The following is a 15,920-nucleotide window of genomic DNA, read 5'->3' on the forward strand; positions in this document are numbered from 1 at the left end:
CCCAGTCTCATTAATCTCAGCAGGCTTATCTTTGAGATTTGAATTCGAAGATTTCTAGATGAAACCAATATTATTTTCATGGAGGACAAGCAACGATTTTGGCTTTCGAACTGGGTCTGGGATCTCCTCATGCATTTCGTTTTTGTGTTAATAGCCTGTTCTAGGAAGGCCGACTATACTCATGCCATAACTCGCAGAAGTGACAACTTATGAAGACCATATATGGTGGGTTTTTCCATAGGCTATTATTGCAGGTAGATGGTGTTCAGTTTACTTCAGATATGCCAAAATGCTTGGTATTTCACTTAGTTCCTTGTTTGAGAATCACTTTTGAACTATTGTTATTTTAATTTTACTTGTCTTTGACTCTTTACCAATGAATTGGTTGTTTCAAGTTTTTGTTCTGTTGGTAAAATCGAATCTTTAATTTGATGAGTGTTCTTCACTCCATACAACTTGAAAAATGAGAATTGAGAAAGTAAATACACAAATTGAAGGTTCAACTTTGAAGAAGAAACATCTCACTTTTTCCTTTTTGTTTTGAAATTAAACAGACTAATTTTATTGAATGAATGATATCTATGAACCAAGACTCTAAAAGGGAAGTTCAGCTGGCTTTTATCTTTTCAGAGTTATACTCTTATTATTTACACATTTAACGTAAACAAACTACTATCTCCTAAAAGAATTATACAAACCCGAGAAAGTCTAGAAAAAGATAACTTAATTTAAGGTTAAAAACGGCAGAAATAGGCTCAATAAAAATATTATAAAAAAGTATAACATTTTAAGTCCAATCGAAAATTGTCAGATTATACCGCAAAACTACCTATACAAACCCTAAAAGTTTTCTATTAACTTTGTGCAACGGCTCGCCTCTTTTTTCTTCTTTGATTGGCTGGCGACGGTATTAGTGTTGGTCGTTGATCGTCGATGTTCTTTATTTTTCCTTTATTTTTTTGTATCGCCTCTATGCATTTCCTTTACTTTTTAGTTCTCAATGGTTCTATCTTTATGACATGCTTTCCTCTACCTTCATGACACATTTTTCTCTATTTTTTTTGCATGTTTTCGATTTTTTTCTCGATCGTTTTAGTCGTTCTTTTCATTTAATTTTATCATGGTTGGATTTGATGACGTTGACTGATCAATATGATGTTTATTTGTTATCATGTTGATCTTCTATGCTTTAGACTTCATAGTAGATTTAGATAGGCGGTTTGCGTTCAAAGATATTTTCTCACGACATTTAACTCTGGTTTGTGGTTATCGATGCTCTTTAAAAAGATTGATATCTTGTTATGGTTCATTTGACGATGCAATCAGATTTGTTCGTATCGATCTTTTGTTCGAGTTTTTATGGATGAATTTTTAATATTTTCCTTGTATAATCCTTATTTGATCTTAAATGACTGAATTTTTGTATCAATGGATATAGTAATATATCCTAATTATATATTTAGTTTGCGTTTATGATTATAAACATTTATTAAATATAAAATATTTCATTTTTTAAAAAAAATAAACGAATTTTATTTGTAAAAAAAAAAAACTAGTGTTTGAAAATAAAGTAGCAACTCATCCTAATTTTTCTATTTTAATCATATCTATGAATATTGTTTCATTTGGTAATTGATAATGTTAGATAAACTCCTCCCTGAATATTCTATTTTATGAATTTGGGATTGATTTGAGATTCATATCAGTATTCTTCGAATCTCGACTTAATGTTATTATATTGCCCATCTTTTTCATTGTTGTTATGCTTTTAGTTTAATCAAATTTCGTTTGTAACTTAAACGTCACGGGACACCAACGACTGCAAGAGTAATTAGATATTTATTATCAAATGGTTGATAATATATAAAATAGATACTACTTTGTAATTAACTTTAGTTTAATAAAAAAATTATCTCTATTCAATTGAAGTATTATACTCACTTAAATGCTCAAATTACTGCAACTGATTCATTAATGACTCGATAAAAAATCAATTTCTTTTTTTAATATCGAACCAAGTAATTTGTGCTAATCAGTAATGGACCCTGGGGTGTTGGAGGATGCGATCACACCACTTAAAATTTTAAATTTTTATAAGTAATTTTTCATGTTTTTATTGATAATTTAAGTTTGTATCCTTAAAATTTTAAAATTTCATCTCTCTATCTATCTATCTAAATGATTTTAAGGGCTAAAAGATTTATTGTTATTCCTTAGTACCAAGTTTGAGCACCGTATATACAAAAATATGAACATTCATTGTTAAATAGTTAAATATTTTCTTTTTTTATTAATCTCAGTTAAGTACAAGGTAATATCTGTTCAAAGATAACTCTCAACCTTTTGATATTGAACACTCGAATTCTTGACATTCCTGATGCTTGAACCGTGACATCAAGGAATAACAATAATTCCTTTACAAATTTATAAAAAAAATTGAGATATAATTTTGTGAAATTCTTTTAGGCAATTTTTTTCTTGAATAGAGTACAATGGTACACTATATGCCTGCATCACGGAAAATGACTTAGGTGGCGTTTGGTTTGATGGAATCCCTTGGAATTGGTGGGAATTGGAATCCAATTCCACCACTTTCCCATGGTTCAAGTTTTTCAAGGGAATTGGAATCTCTGATGGAATTCAATTCCATCAAATGAGGGAAAGTGAATTTCATCCAAAAATGGATGGAATTCAATTCCCTTGTTGGAGGGAATTGAAATTTGACTATACTACCCTCATCAATCTTTTGGTAACTTATTCATATATTGAATAAAAATATTTTTTTATTATTTCGGGTCGGGTTTCTAATTCATATATTCGGGTCGGGTCTGGTGAAACTTTATTTTGGTCGGGTCGGGTTTTTTTAAGTGTGATATTCGGGTCAGGTCGGGTCGGGTTCGGGTTTAGGGTGAAAAAAACCGGACCGACCCGAAAATATATATAATTTTACCTTATATATTTAGGAATAATTACAATAATACCCCTCTATATATTTTTTTCAATTAAGTCACTGTTTTTATTAAATAAAAATATTTTTTATTATTTCGGGTCGGGTCGGATTTCTAATTCATATATTCGGGTCGGGTCGGGTGAAACTTTATTTTGTTCGGGTCGGGTCGGGTTTTTTAAGTGTGATATTCGGGTCGAGTCGGATCGGTTTTTTAAGTGTGATATTCGGGTCGGGCCGGGTCGAGTTCGGGTTTAGGGTGAAAAAAACCGGACCGACCCGAAAATATATATAATTTTACCTTATATATTTAGGAATAATTACAATAATACCCCTCTTTTTTTCAATTAAGTCACTATTTTTATTAAATAAAAATAATTTTTTATTATTTCGGGTCGGGTCGGGTCGGATTTCTAATTCATATATTCGGGTCGGGTCGGGTGAAACTTTATTTTGTTCGGGTCGGGTCGGGTTTTTTAAGTGTGATATTCGGGTCGAGTCGGGAAACAAAAAACATTTAAGTAAATTAAATATTCTAATATAAGTTCATAAGATTAAGAAATAGGTTATTTAAAATAATAAATCCTAAAATCAAGGATCCTATCATAAAATTGTACCAATTTTACATTCACTTATGAAGTTGGGTGCTGCAAATTGTGATTATATCTTTGCTGGTCCAATCCATGTAACATGAATGTCCCTAATACCATATTTGTCAGGTTTACACTTCTTGTTCTTGGCATTTTAATCAAAGGGAATTTTACGAAGACATATTTAAAACAACTTTTCTTTTTTCCTATGTGGTATTATTTGTCTAAGAGAATCCTTTTGACTCACCCTGCAGATAAATGTGACAATATATGACTGGGATATAGTGTGGAAGAGTGCAATCCTTGGTTAAGTTACTGTTCCAGTTGAAAGTGTAGGTGAAAGCACCCCAGTATGGCATACATTAGACAGGGAACCTGGACAGGTGCTCTTTCATTAAAAAGTTCTGGCTTCTTTACATCTTTTATTAATTCTTATGACGATCAATAAGAGGTTTTACTTCTTTCAGGTTTGTCTACACATTACAACACAAAAATCACCTGTAAATTCTTCCAGGTAATTTTGCATCTTTTTATACGAATATATGCTAAAAATGAAAATAATTAAGATGAAAAATTTCCAGTGTTAGTCCCTCTTAATGGAAAATACAGGTGTAATCATGTTTATTGTCTCTATATTTCATTGAGTAGTTTGAAAGCTTCTGTTGACAGGCGTGTAAATGGATATGCTGGAGCTGGAGCTCGAAGAAGGGTCACTTCAGAAAAACAAGGGCCTATAGTGGTTCATCAAAAGCCAGGGCCTTTACAGACAATATTTAACCTCCATCCAGATGAGGCAAGTCTCATAGAATGTATTTCTAACTAGAACTATTTATAAATAAATTGGGCATGGTATGGTTAGAGTAACAGATATTAGTTCTGGGGGCAGTCCTGTTTCATCACTTCTAGCTGCAGTTGACAAACTGACATTTCTTTCAGGTTGTGGAGCATAGTTATTCGTGTGCACTTGAGAGATCATTCTTGCACCATGGTCGTATGTATGTCTCGGCATGGCACATATGTTTCCATTCTAATGTGTTCTCCAAACAAATTAAGGTTAGCTTACCAGTTTGTTGTATTAATTACCAAGGTTTTTTGTCTTCATAAGGTAAGCTGAAACGTAATAGTCAGTTTGGTAATGGTAGAATCCAGAGATGCATTAATCCCTTTATTTTTCTTTTTTAAAGGGGAAAATGACTAAACTAACTAAAAAGATAGGAAATTTTATGTATATTTAACACTTGTAAACTGAAAGGATATATGTTCAAATCTTTAACAATTTTTGTTTAAATAATAGGTGGTAGTTCCATTTGAGAATATAGATGAGGTATGCTATATTTTTCTGTTCAACACTTCTCCAAAGTTGGTTTTGTGGAATAAAAATGAATTACTATAAAGTATTGCATGCATTTTCTTGACCAAGTTGGAGAAAATTTTGAATTATTTTATGCATATAATATTTTATTTTATCTATGCAGATTCGTAAGAGTCGGCATGCATTAATTAATCCTGCAATAACAATCATTCTTCGGACGGGTGTGGGTGGGCATGGTGTACCTCCATTAGGGAGCTATGATGGTTAGCAACTAAATTCTTTACTAAGCATTGGAGCTTTAGGATTTACTCTTTCAAGATTTTGAACAGAGTATTATGTCCTTTCTTAGCTCGATATGAGTTACTAATATCAACTTGACATTACCAAATGTGTTGTTTTGGCTGTTTTCTGGGTATAAATTTTAGCCAATGTACTAGGATTTTCTCCTTATTTTTTTTATTGAACTGCAATAAAATTTTATATTAATTTGAGGTCAAAATCTCATTGGGGAAATTTGAGTTTTTGTTGTTTTAAATGGATAGCTTTTAATTGAATATTTGCTTCATAAGGGTTTGTCCTTGTTTAATGGGTTGAAAAGCAAGGAAGTAGCAGTTGAGCATAACATAACAGAAAAAGAAAAGCCCTTATGCATTTCATTGACAAAGCTAGAAAATAAAAAAATTGTGACACCATTATCATTGTTCATTCTCTTCTATTGTGGAGAGGATGAAGTTCAAAGCGTATGACTTAGAGACTGATTAACTGTTGGGCATATATGTTTCGTTCCTCATTATTCTCCTGCTACTAGACAAATTGGAACTAATGCTAGGCATTTGAAGAATAGGGTAACATCCTTGGATATACTCACAACAGTGGCTGTTATTTCTAGAAAACAAAATAGATGACAACATTGACAATAATGCTTTTACATTTCCAGCTCTCCCCATGGGTTTTATTTTACATCTTCTTAGGCTAATGATTTTTAAATTCTTCTTTTAGTTCAACTAATAACTGTTAAGTGGTCTCATCTCAAATTAGCTTCATTTGAAGTTTGTTTTGTCTTTTTATTCAATTTTAGGGCCTCTGCACCTATTGCTATTAGTTCTAGGTTGGATGATCAACAGAACTACCTTCTATTTGTTTAAGCCTTTTTGGACTTTACCTTTCAACCATGGTAATGTACTTATGCATCCTTCTTACCTGCAGCCAAATCAAATTTTTACTCACCATGGGTTCGCTGGACCTGGATTCGTTGATGTCCTCCACTTTTGGACTGACTGAATCTAATGGAAAAAAAATACATATTCTGCATAATGAAGGTGCTACAACATGGAATGATAGCATTTATGTCAGCCTAGTATGCTACTTTCAGGCTTTTTTTCCAGTGACTTACAAAGCTCATTTATTTTATATCTTCTTAGGCTAATGTTTTTTAAATTCATCTTTTAGTTCAACTAATAAATGTTAAGTGGTCTCATCTCACATTAGCTTCATTTACAGTTTGTTTTGTCTTTGCATTCAATTTTAGGGCCTCTGCACCTATTGCTATTAGTTCTAGGTTCGGTGATCAACAAAACTACCTTCTATTTGTTTAAGCCTTTTTGGACTTTACCTTTCAACCATGGTAATGTACTTATGCATCATTCTTACCTACAATCGAATCAAATTTTTACTCACCCTGGGTTCGTTGGACCTGGATCCGGATCCGTTGATGTCCTCCACTTTTGGAATGACTGAATCTAATGGAAAAAATACATATTCTCCACAATGAAGGTGGTTGTGATACAACATGGAATGGTAGTATTTATGTCAGCCTAGTGTGCTACCTTCAGGCTTTTTTCCAGTGACTTACAAAGCTCATTTGCTTGAGCAATGCAATCACTTGTTAGTTGAGGATTAGCCATTTTCTTATAGAGGAATACAGGTCCCTATTTTGGTTACCTCATATGACAGTTTTTTCTACAGTGTCATTTAGAGATTTCTCACCGTGTTTCAGTAACTTCATATGTTATTTATTACCAAATCCTTTTTGAAATTTAGTGCTTATGTTTTACAAAGATTATATTAGGTCTACATTTCTTAAGAAAAAAAATATTCTCTTCCTATTAGCATTTCATATCATAAACTTCGGTTCTGATTTTTATTATTTTTATTTTAGCTTTAGACATAATAATGAATCTCAAATATAATATTTTTTGGACCTCAGAAATTCCGGAGAAGTTTTCTCATTCAGCTAGAATGTTTATAACATTATTTTTATCACATATCATACTACGCCAGTTCTTTCTTGTTTCTATGATTTTTATTCCAATGGCTAGTTGTTTTACATGATACTTAACAATGCTGCTTCGTGCCCGTCTTTCCTACAAGTTTGTGTACACTTTGGTGGTGAACTGCTGGCAAAAGTTTTTCTCTACCAATCTTGTGGTGCTTTGTTGGCACGTGAAAAATACTACAGTCGTATACAAAAATTTACATTTTTCATTATTTTTTTGTATTAATTTTATTTCGATGGTTGTTTTGCATTTTGTGCTCAATTATATTCTTGAATGAGAAAAAGGGTTTTTTTTTCATTAAAGAAAGATGCAGTGATATCACATTCTGAAGGAACACTCTTCTTTTTCATTTAAAATTATATGTAATTTCTATTTTGGTCATTTGCACTGGTCGATTCCCCCTCCCCCTTTCTACAGTTTCCCATTCAGAAATCTTTTCATTTTAAAACCATATTAAGGTTATTACATTGTAAGGAGTAACACAAATTGCATGAGTGAGACTGTTTATAACATGAATTGAGTAAATGTGTGTTTATTTTTCTATCTTCTTCTTTTTTCAGGTAGAGTCGGGTATAAATTTGCATCATTTTGGAACAGGAACCACACAGTATGAGCATTACAGAGTGCAACAAAAAAACCACCATGCAATGTTGGAAGCTGAGAAGAAGGTTTTTTTTCAAGTTCTCCCTGTGATCTGTTACTTCTTATTTGATTGTTTCTTTTGCAGAATTTCAATCCTGATTTTTTATTATCACTTTTATATGGACAGAAAATTAGTTTTCTTATCATCTTTAGAAACACTGAAAATTAATAGCTGAGGGCTTTTCTTTTTCCCCAAAAAGATGGCCTTTGATATTCAACTAGTGCTGAAACAATCTTATTCTTATTATTTTCTCCATCTACTGTGAGAGAGGAGAATTTAATTGTAAATGCATTTTGAAGAAGCCATATATATATGTACTTCCGTAATCGGAACTCGCTAAATTGGGTGAAAAAGGAAGAATTTTGCTTGTGATGGATTGGAGAACTTGAGAATACTGTGGGAGCTCAAAGAAAGGGGGTAAAGATCAAGACTGGGAAATATTGGTGCTGGGAAATGTTATTTATATAAGCTGAAGAGGTAGGGAAATGCTGGTTTGTGTTCAGCGAGTAGGATTAAAATTGTAAAAGAAACAAGAACAGATGGGAATATGTGGCTGGAGAGATTGTAAAAGCTGAATAATAAAGGGAAGTCCTTAACTGAATTGATACAATACAGTTTAAGAGGCAGTGTTCCAACTGTGATATGCCCCAATGATGTGTTTCAACTACCCAGGAAACAAAGTTACATGGTTAGATCAATGAGAATGTTCAGGGTGAATAAAATTGGTTGTGAATGCAAATATTACAACAACTCTGAACTTTTTGCTTTTAGGTTCACAAAATGATTGTTTCTTGTCTCAATCCTTGTTTGCTTGTATTTATGTTAATTTCCCCCCTTTTGAACCAACTGATTAGATGAAAAATATATTTATTTGATTATTTTGCCAACATGTAGGAGCGAGCAGCATCAGCATTGCGTGCGAGCAGTAGTAGAAGGCAAGCTCCAACTCCTCCAGATAAAGAATCTAAACCTAAAACTGAAAAAATACCTTTTATCAAAGAACATGTTCTAGTTGGTATACAATGTATGCATCCAATTTTTTCTGCCTTTGTGGGTTTTATTATGATGTGAATTTCTATGCTTATGATTCATGAATGTTTCCTGCAAGATGTATTTCCTTGCACAACTGAGAAGCTTTATAATTTATTATTGAGTGATGACTCTAATTTCACAAACGAATATCGCTCATCACGGAAAGACAAAAATCTTACAGTAAGATAAGATCACTTTAGTATTCTTCCATGGTTATTCTATTAAGCATACCTTTCGTATTATTGTGCATTTTATACTGATATGCTCGTCTTAGAATCATTTATATTGCTTGTAAAATCCGAATGTCGAGGTTAAACTTGATTTAAACATCTCTAAACTTTTGATGGTATAAACATGGCATCTTTTCCCTCATATAAATTAGTGGTAATCTTCCCAGGGATTTCTTCATCCCTAGTTGAATGAATTGAAAGTTTGAACCCACTCTGCTGTTCTACTTTCAGATGGGACAGTGGCATGCTGCAGATGAATATGAAGGTCAACTGAGAGAGATTACATTCAGATCCATTTGTAACAATCCTATGTGCCCTCCAGACAGTGCCATGACTGAGGATCAACATTTTGTTTTATCATCAGATAAGAAAAAGCTTGTATGACATCTTTTTTTCATCTGTTTAGTAATTTATTATTTAATAAACTTAAGGTTGTCTTACTTCTTTAATGAAAAAAACTTCAATGTTTGTGATACATATGTTTGGCTGATTCTATGTTTAGTGAAAAAAAACATCATTTGCATCTTTATTGTAGATTCTATGTTTGGTTGATTTAATTGAATTTACTCAATTTCTCTCTTCTCGTAGGTTTTTGAAACTGTACAACAGGCACATGATGTTCAGTTTGGCACCTACTTTGAAGCAAGTATTAGCTGGGTATCTTTATTCTTGATTTGGAATATAGTTTTATACCCCACATTTTTGTTTTGTGCAAGGTCCTTGCAGTCTCACTGTTGCCTGTGCAAGCAATATTCCCCTTCTTATTATTTTCCGGTCTGATTTTGTTCCTCACTCCAATGAATAAATAATTCAAACTTTGATCCCAAAACAAACAAATAAATAAAAGATAACCAAGGATTGTTACAAAAAAATCCTCCTCTATTTGTGTTGTATTCTTTGAGGAAAATAAAATGAACTTTGATCCATAGAAACAGAATAAATCAACCCTTTTAGTGAAAGCATTGCTACTATTGGATGCAATTTTTGTATATACTACAAAATAGGAAGTGTGTCTACAACTAACATTAGTATTACAGATGATTAATATTTAATCTGCTCCATAATGCACGGCCAAAAACTTATCATAACCTAAGTCCAATCAAGAGGGGAATTGTAAGACTCATTATTGCAAAAGGAACTGTCCTTTTGACACACCAGTTCACTTGCTGGCTTTTCATGTGTTTGTTCATAAACTTTCTTGCATATCATCCTCACTGCTATTGATCATGCATTTATCTTCACCTAAGTCCAATCAAGAGGAAAGTTTCTGTTCAAACTGTCGGAGTAGGAAAAATCCCTTTGGAACTGACACATTAATTTACTTGCTTCCAAAAAGAAAAGTTCACTCTTACTGACACATAGGGGGTGTAAACGAGCCGAGTCGAGCTCGAGTATTGCTGAGCTCGACTCGACTCGAAAACTCTGAAATGGAGCTTGACTCGACTCGACTCGAAAACTCGCGAGCTTAAAATTTTCAAGCTCGACTCGAACTCGAAATCCTGAACTAAAGCTCGTGAGCAGCTCGAAAAGGCTCGAAATGAAAAAAAAATTCTTAAACTTAACTCGATTGAAGTCTCAAACTCAGACTCGAACATTAACCTTAAATACATGAAAATCTTACTGTATTTTTAAAAAAAATCAATGCATACATATTAATATTATTAATAATTTATTTTTTCTAAAAATAAAATCTTAATATATTATATTTTCGAGTTGCTCACGAGCTTTTCGAGTCGAATATCGAATAACTCGTTTCGGCTCGTTAAGAACTCGAGTCGAGCTCGAGTCGAGTCCATTCGATCCGAGTATTTATCGAGTCTTGATCGAGTCGATCTCGAGTAGCTCGCGATCTATCTCGTCTCATTTACATCCCTAATGGTACATATGGAGATTATTGTACCAAACTACCAATGGCCATACAATGGCCGTAGCCCTCCGACATTCTGCTAAATCCAACTCGCTACTTTCACATAGTTCAATCTGAGACTTCCAAGTTGGCCATACATATGGAGATTATGGTACCAAACTACCAATGGCATCAGTATTCTGCTAAATCCAACTCGCTACTTTCACATAGTTCAATCTGAGACTTCCAAGTTGGACTCTTTAAGTTCTTGTGGCTGGGTTGTGTCCCCTTGGGGATATCTTTTGACATTTTTGCGTTGGCTTTAGTTTTTCATCTAATCTAACTCTTGTTGAGATATGGTCTTCCAGAGATTTGTGTCTCTCATTACAAGTTATACTGACATGATATTAGCTCTTAATGCATGCATCAGTCTATAATGAAAGTAATGAACATCTTCAAGCAGTTTCTGAGTTTGAAAACATGTCTTTTCTTTTCCTCGACATCAATGAATTGAACTAATTGATGTTTCAATTTTTTGTAGGTGCACATTTTAAGAAAAGGTGTGTGATGCAATCGAAAATTAAGTCAGGCGCTGTCGAAGAGGTATTGCTATAGCTGAACCATGGTCTTCACCGATCATATCGACGAATCCCATACTTTGAAAACCTTTTTTTCTCCCTGCTTTCGTATTAGCCTTAAAATTTGAAGAGGTTGACTTTAGTATTTTTACCATCTTTGTGCAGTACAAGAAAGAGATCGAGACAATGTTAGATGTTGCCCGTTCGAATATAGAGTCACATATTGCCAGAGGTGAGACCGATAACTCATCGTTGCCAGAGTTTTTTTTCCCAAGATATAGATTTATAATGTGACTTAAAAAGGTTTCCACGAAAGCGAAAGTAACAGAGAATGGTTATTGTAATGCAGTTTCTCAATGCAATAGGCAAATGACAACGTTAATGTTCATATTTATTGAATAATATCCCTTAAACGTTGCTACTTCTTTTAACCCTTTGATATTTGAAATATATGAATACTTTTAGAAAATGAATATTTTGGAATAAAATTAATGTAAAATTGCTAAGACAAATATATATAGGGATGAAGCTATGCATCGTACCGGGGCATTACTCTCAATTTGTTATTATTGAAAAATATATATGAATACATATTTATTTAGATATTTCAATTTTTAATTTATCTAAATTTTTTCTTATTTTTATATTTAACTATTTTATGTTTCTCTTGAGTTAATATTCTGACTTCGTCTTTGAATATATGTATTATTAAGATATCTACTACTAGTAAAAGATGCGTATAAGAATGTTGATACTTCTTGCATATTACTGCAAGAACTCGGATCAAGAACTAGTTTTATTTGATCCGTCCATACAAGAGCTTAGAAATCTTGGTATTCACGCTTATCAGGAAACAATGCACATTACTGCTTATGTTGAGAGCTTGGTTCCATTGAATGGAAGATCAGAGCATGAGGAATGTATAATACGACGGCCAGCCGGAGGTGAAACAAATTGATGTTGAATACTAAGATGGATGGGGAGCTACAACAAAAGAGGTAAGATTTAATGGGATTTGGTCTCTTCCTATGCACTTTATGTCAACTATATTGTCCAGTGATGTTCTCAAGTATTGTTGTTATTGTTTGAATTGTATATACATGCCCTAGATATTGACTTGTTTAGGTTTCTGTTTGCTTTTGGTTGTTTTAGTGGATGCACGAAATTACGTCCTACAGATTTTCTTAGGTTTTAACTCTGATCTTCAGTTCTATTGACCTGCATATCATGATTGCAGGTGCATATATATGCCACACACGGAGTGCTCTTCGAACTTGAATTTGCTTCTGAGAGCTCAACGTCCCCAATAGTTGAATGTAATTTGAAGTTGAACATAGGAACTATTATTATTATATGTACTTTAGATCCAATGAAACAGTGTCAATGGTTTGGTCTTGTTTTGTGTGAAGCCATTGTTAAGGGTATTTGCAGGGGTAAATGGGGTAGTACTACTTTCTTGAAAGCGTTCCGTTTGTGGAATATTTATGGAAATTGTTGTCTTTTTTCTGCATATATATGATAATTCACATGAGCTTCTGTTTGTGCTTATAAAGAGTTAGCTTGGTTTTGCATGTTTGTTTTTCCAATTTAAGAGTTGGAATTCAAGACTTTTTGTGTGATGATTTTCATTCTTGACCTTAGTTATTTGTTTTAGAGGTAAATGGATTGCAGTCTTGCATAGGTCTTGTTTTAGGTTGTTTTTGCTTGGATGTGAGTGCCGAATATGAGTATTTTGATAGTTTTTTCATGTCGTTGGAGGGTCCTTATAGGATCATATTCTCAAACTGATGACTTCAAAGGTTTAAGATTTGTTACTAATTACTTTGAAGAGAATCTAGTTGAAGGGTTGATGGGGTTTTAAAGACTTTAATTATTTTCACTTTCCCGTGAAATACTATTGAAGAGATGGAGCTTAGTCCACTGAAAAGAAATTACACCATTCTTCTGCAGTATTCATGCATTGTTCTTCCACTCTCACTGTTTATCTCCTCATATGTTTTCGAATTCCATCTCGAATGTAGAACAACATACAATATTGTACCCGTAATACACGTGCAATGTCTTAATGTTATGTTATATTGAATTTATAGCATGACACTGGATTGTTTGGCTGTGTTAGCAGCTCCAGCAACTCAGTTAGTTCAACCGGCTGAAATCCGGCACTATGAAGCCATATACAAGGGACTGAAATAAAATACAGAATAAATAACATGTTCGAAAATGGTGTTTCTCCTGTCGATTTTTCTCCCTTGTCCGAAGATAGTGATTGGGTTGCATTTCTCTTTTCGTTTTTTCTTGCTCTCCAAAATTCATCCCTTCTTCGAATCTTCTTGCATGTTATGCATATGTTTGGGTTTAGATTTGTAAATGGGTTTTTAGTTTTGTAATATTTGGTTCTTGTAAATGTACTTTAATTTGATCCAATGGTTTACAAATGCGTGATTAATCACAGCTGCTGCCAAACTGCATAACATGGATAATTAAATCTTATATTTTATTAAATTACATTTGATGTTTGGGTTTTAAGGGCTGTAAATTATTGATGCCTAACTTCCGAACAGAAACCATGTGTGTGCCACCACTACAATCAGACTGAATAAACTGAAACACAGGTGTATCCCACTTAAAACAAACTGAAACAGAAACACATTTTCAATATAACAGACTGAAATAGAAACTGAAACAGAAACAAGTTTGATGCTACATTTGCAATATAAAAAGGACTAACCATTGTAAATATTATACACATAGTGAATGTTGATTGTGAGAGTATTGATTGTAACAATGTTGTTGAATTATAAGTTGGTGGTTGTTTTGGTGATTTGTTTCTTGGTTCTAGTTACAGCTCAACCCCCCATACATTTTTATAAACTCAGTCTCCAATGGCCTCTTGCTGTGTGTAATTCCGGCAGCATGGCTTGTGGTACTCCCATCCCGACTGTCTTAACCATCCACGGTATATGGCCTCAAGATGCCAACGACGTTCCGATTCCCCCTTACAACGCAGCCACTAATCCCTGTTACTCCCAGGCACCCATTACTGACCCACTAGTTCTTGAGGTAAGCATCTCATCAACTTTTTAATTTACTTTTTTTATTTGTATTTAAATTTATATTATGATCTAACGTTTATTTCTCTAATTTAGACTACTGCATTTACTCCAATTGAAAGCAACTTAATATCATTATGGCCGGACCTGAAGAACCCTACTAAACCGGGTACTGGCTTTTGGGAGACTGAATGGTTAAAGCATGGAACATGTTCTGATTACCCTAATAATCCTCTTGATTACTTCAAATCTGCCTTAACGCTTAGACAAGGCTTAACAAATCCAGGTGAGTATGTTTCCTTTGTACTTGCTTTTATATCTTCTGTTATTGAGTTTATGTATAAGATGGTTGAAAAGTTGGAATGATGTATTATCTATGGGTTTCACTATCATATTATTATTATTATTATATACAACAATTTTTAAGATTAAATAGTTGATAATTCATCTTCCTAACACAATTTCTAACTTATTTTGATTCAGCTACGGGACTTACACCAGGAAACCGTTATATGGTTCAAGATGTTATAAAAATAATTCAGAGCCATACAAAAGCATCACCTGAAATTGCTTGTAACAGAAACAAAACTGGAGGACTGCAACTGTGGGAGATTCGTTTGTGTTACGCTCGACCGACTTTGTCTTCCCAAATGATTACAAAGATTCAAAACTGCCCACATCGATTGCCATTTAAAAATGGTAAAACTACAGGTCCCTGCAAATTGTTGACAGATTTTGTAGTTTTTCCCATATAAAAACTTTAAATAAAGGTTGTAGTAAACCTTCAAACTTATGATGTTTGTAATAAATAATAAAATTAACTTTAAAAATATAAGTGTTTAAATTATAAAAACAATAAATAATAAAATAATATATCGATTTAAATCAAACCCATTCCTTGATAGTTTTAATTAATTTTCCTAGTGTATCTTCATCAGCATGCACTAATGAAAAAAAAAACATTAACCTCAAAGAATAGGAAGTAAAAGAAAAATAATGTTGATAGTGACATATACTTTCTTATGTTAATTTAATCTTAATCAACCCTAGATTAGGAGACCTACTTTTATAAAGTATTTTCTAAAAATAATAAAGGCTTTTATAATAAATTTATCGTATCAAATTAGACGATAATTAACTTCTATAATCGAATTGATTAAATGCAGCTTAATCCGAGCACCGAATTAAAACGACGAAGGTGTCGGACTGCATTTTTCGATACCAGAATCCTACGGATCAAGGCCTAATAGTTTTTGCCTACAAACATCCTGTATTAGTGCATTAGGAAATTTTGTACATCCGATATTAAGTTGGTTACCTTTTAAACTCCATTCAAGTGATGTTCAAAGACTATCGGTAGCCGATGAAAAATGTCAATTGAATGGTGAGATAGCCTTGTCGAATTTTGGCGATGTG

The 15,920-nt window shown here is 33.1% G+C and overlaps 1 protein-coding gene and 1 pseudogene across 1 annotated transcript; both read left to right on the plus strand.

Annotated features, from left to right (window-relative positions):
* Positions 1-3,581: 3,581 nt before the first annotated feature.
* LOC120168927 lies at positions 3,582-11,733 on the plus strand (annotated as a pseudogene).
* Positions 11,734-14,020: 2,287 nt separating this feature from the next.
* LOC120168928 (ribonuclease S-4-like) lies at positions 14,021-15,259 on the plus strand. The gene is made up of 3 exons (XM_039177181.1): positions 14,021-14,514; positions 14,601-14,790; positions 14,988-15,259. Exons 1-3 carry the CDS (start codon positions 14,209-14,211, stop codon positions 15,257-15,259), a joined length of 768 nt encoding a protein of 255 aa, XP_039033112.1. The 5' UTR covers positions 14,021-14,208.
* Positions 15,260-15,920: the final 661 nt, after the last annotated feature.

This window comes from Hibiscus syriacus, unplaced genomic scaffold, assembly GCF_006381635.1.
Source record: "Hibiscus syriacus cultivar Baekdansim isolate YM2019G1 unplaced genomic scaffold, ASM638163v2 tig00111741_pilon, whole genome shotgun sequence".
NCBI lineage: Eukaryota > Viridiplantae > Streptophyta > Magnoliopsida > Malvales > Malvaceae > Hibiscus > Hibiscus syriacus.

Coding starts and splice junctions, on each gene's coding strand:
- LOC120168928 (XM_039177181.1), top strand. CDS start 14,209: ATGTTGATTGTGAGAGTATTGATTGTAACAATGTTGTTGAATTATAAG. Junction 14,515..14,600: donor CTGACCCACTAGTTCTTGAG/GTAAGCATCTCA, acceptor TCTCTAATTTAG/ACTACTGCATTTACTCCAAT. Junction 14,791..14,987: donor ACAAGGCTTAACAAATCCAG/GTGAGTATGTTT, acceptor ATTTTGATTCAG/CTACGGGACTTACACCAGGA.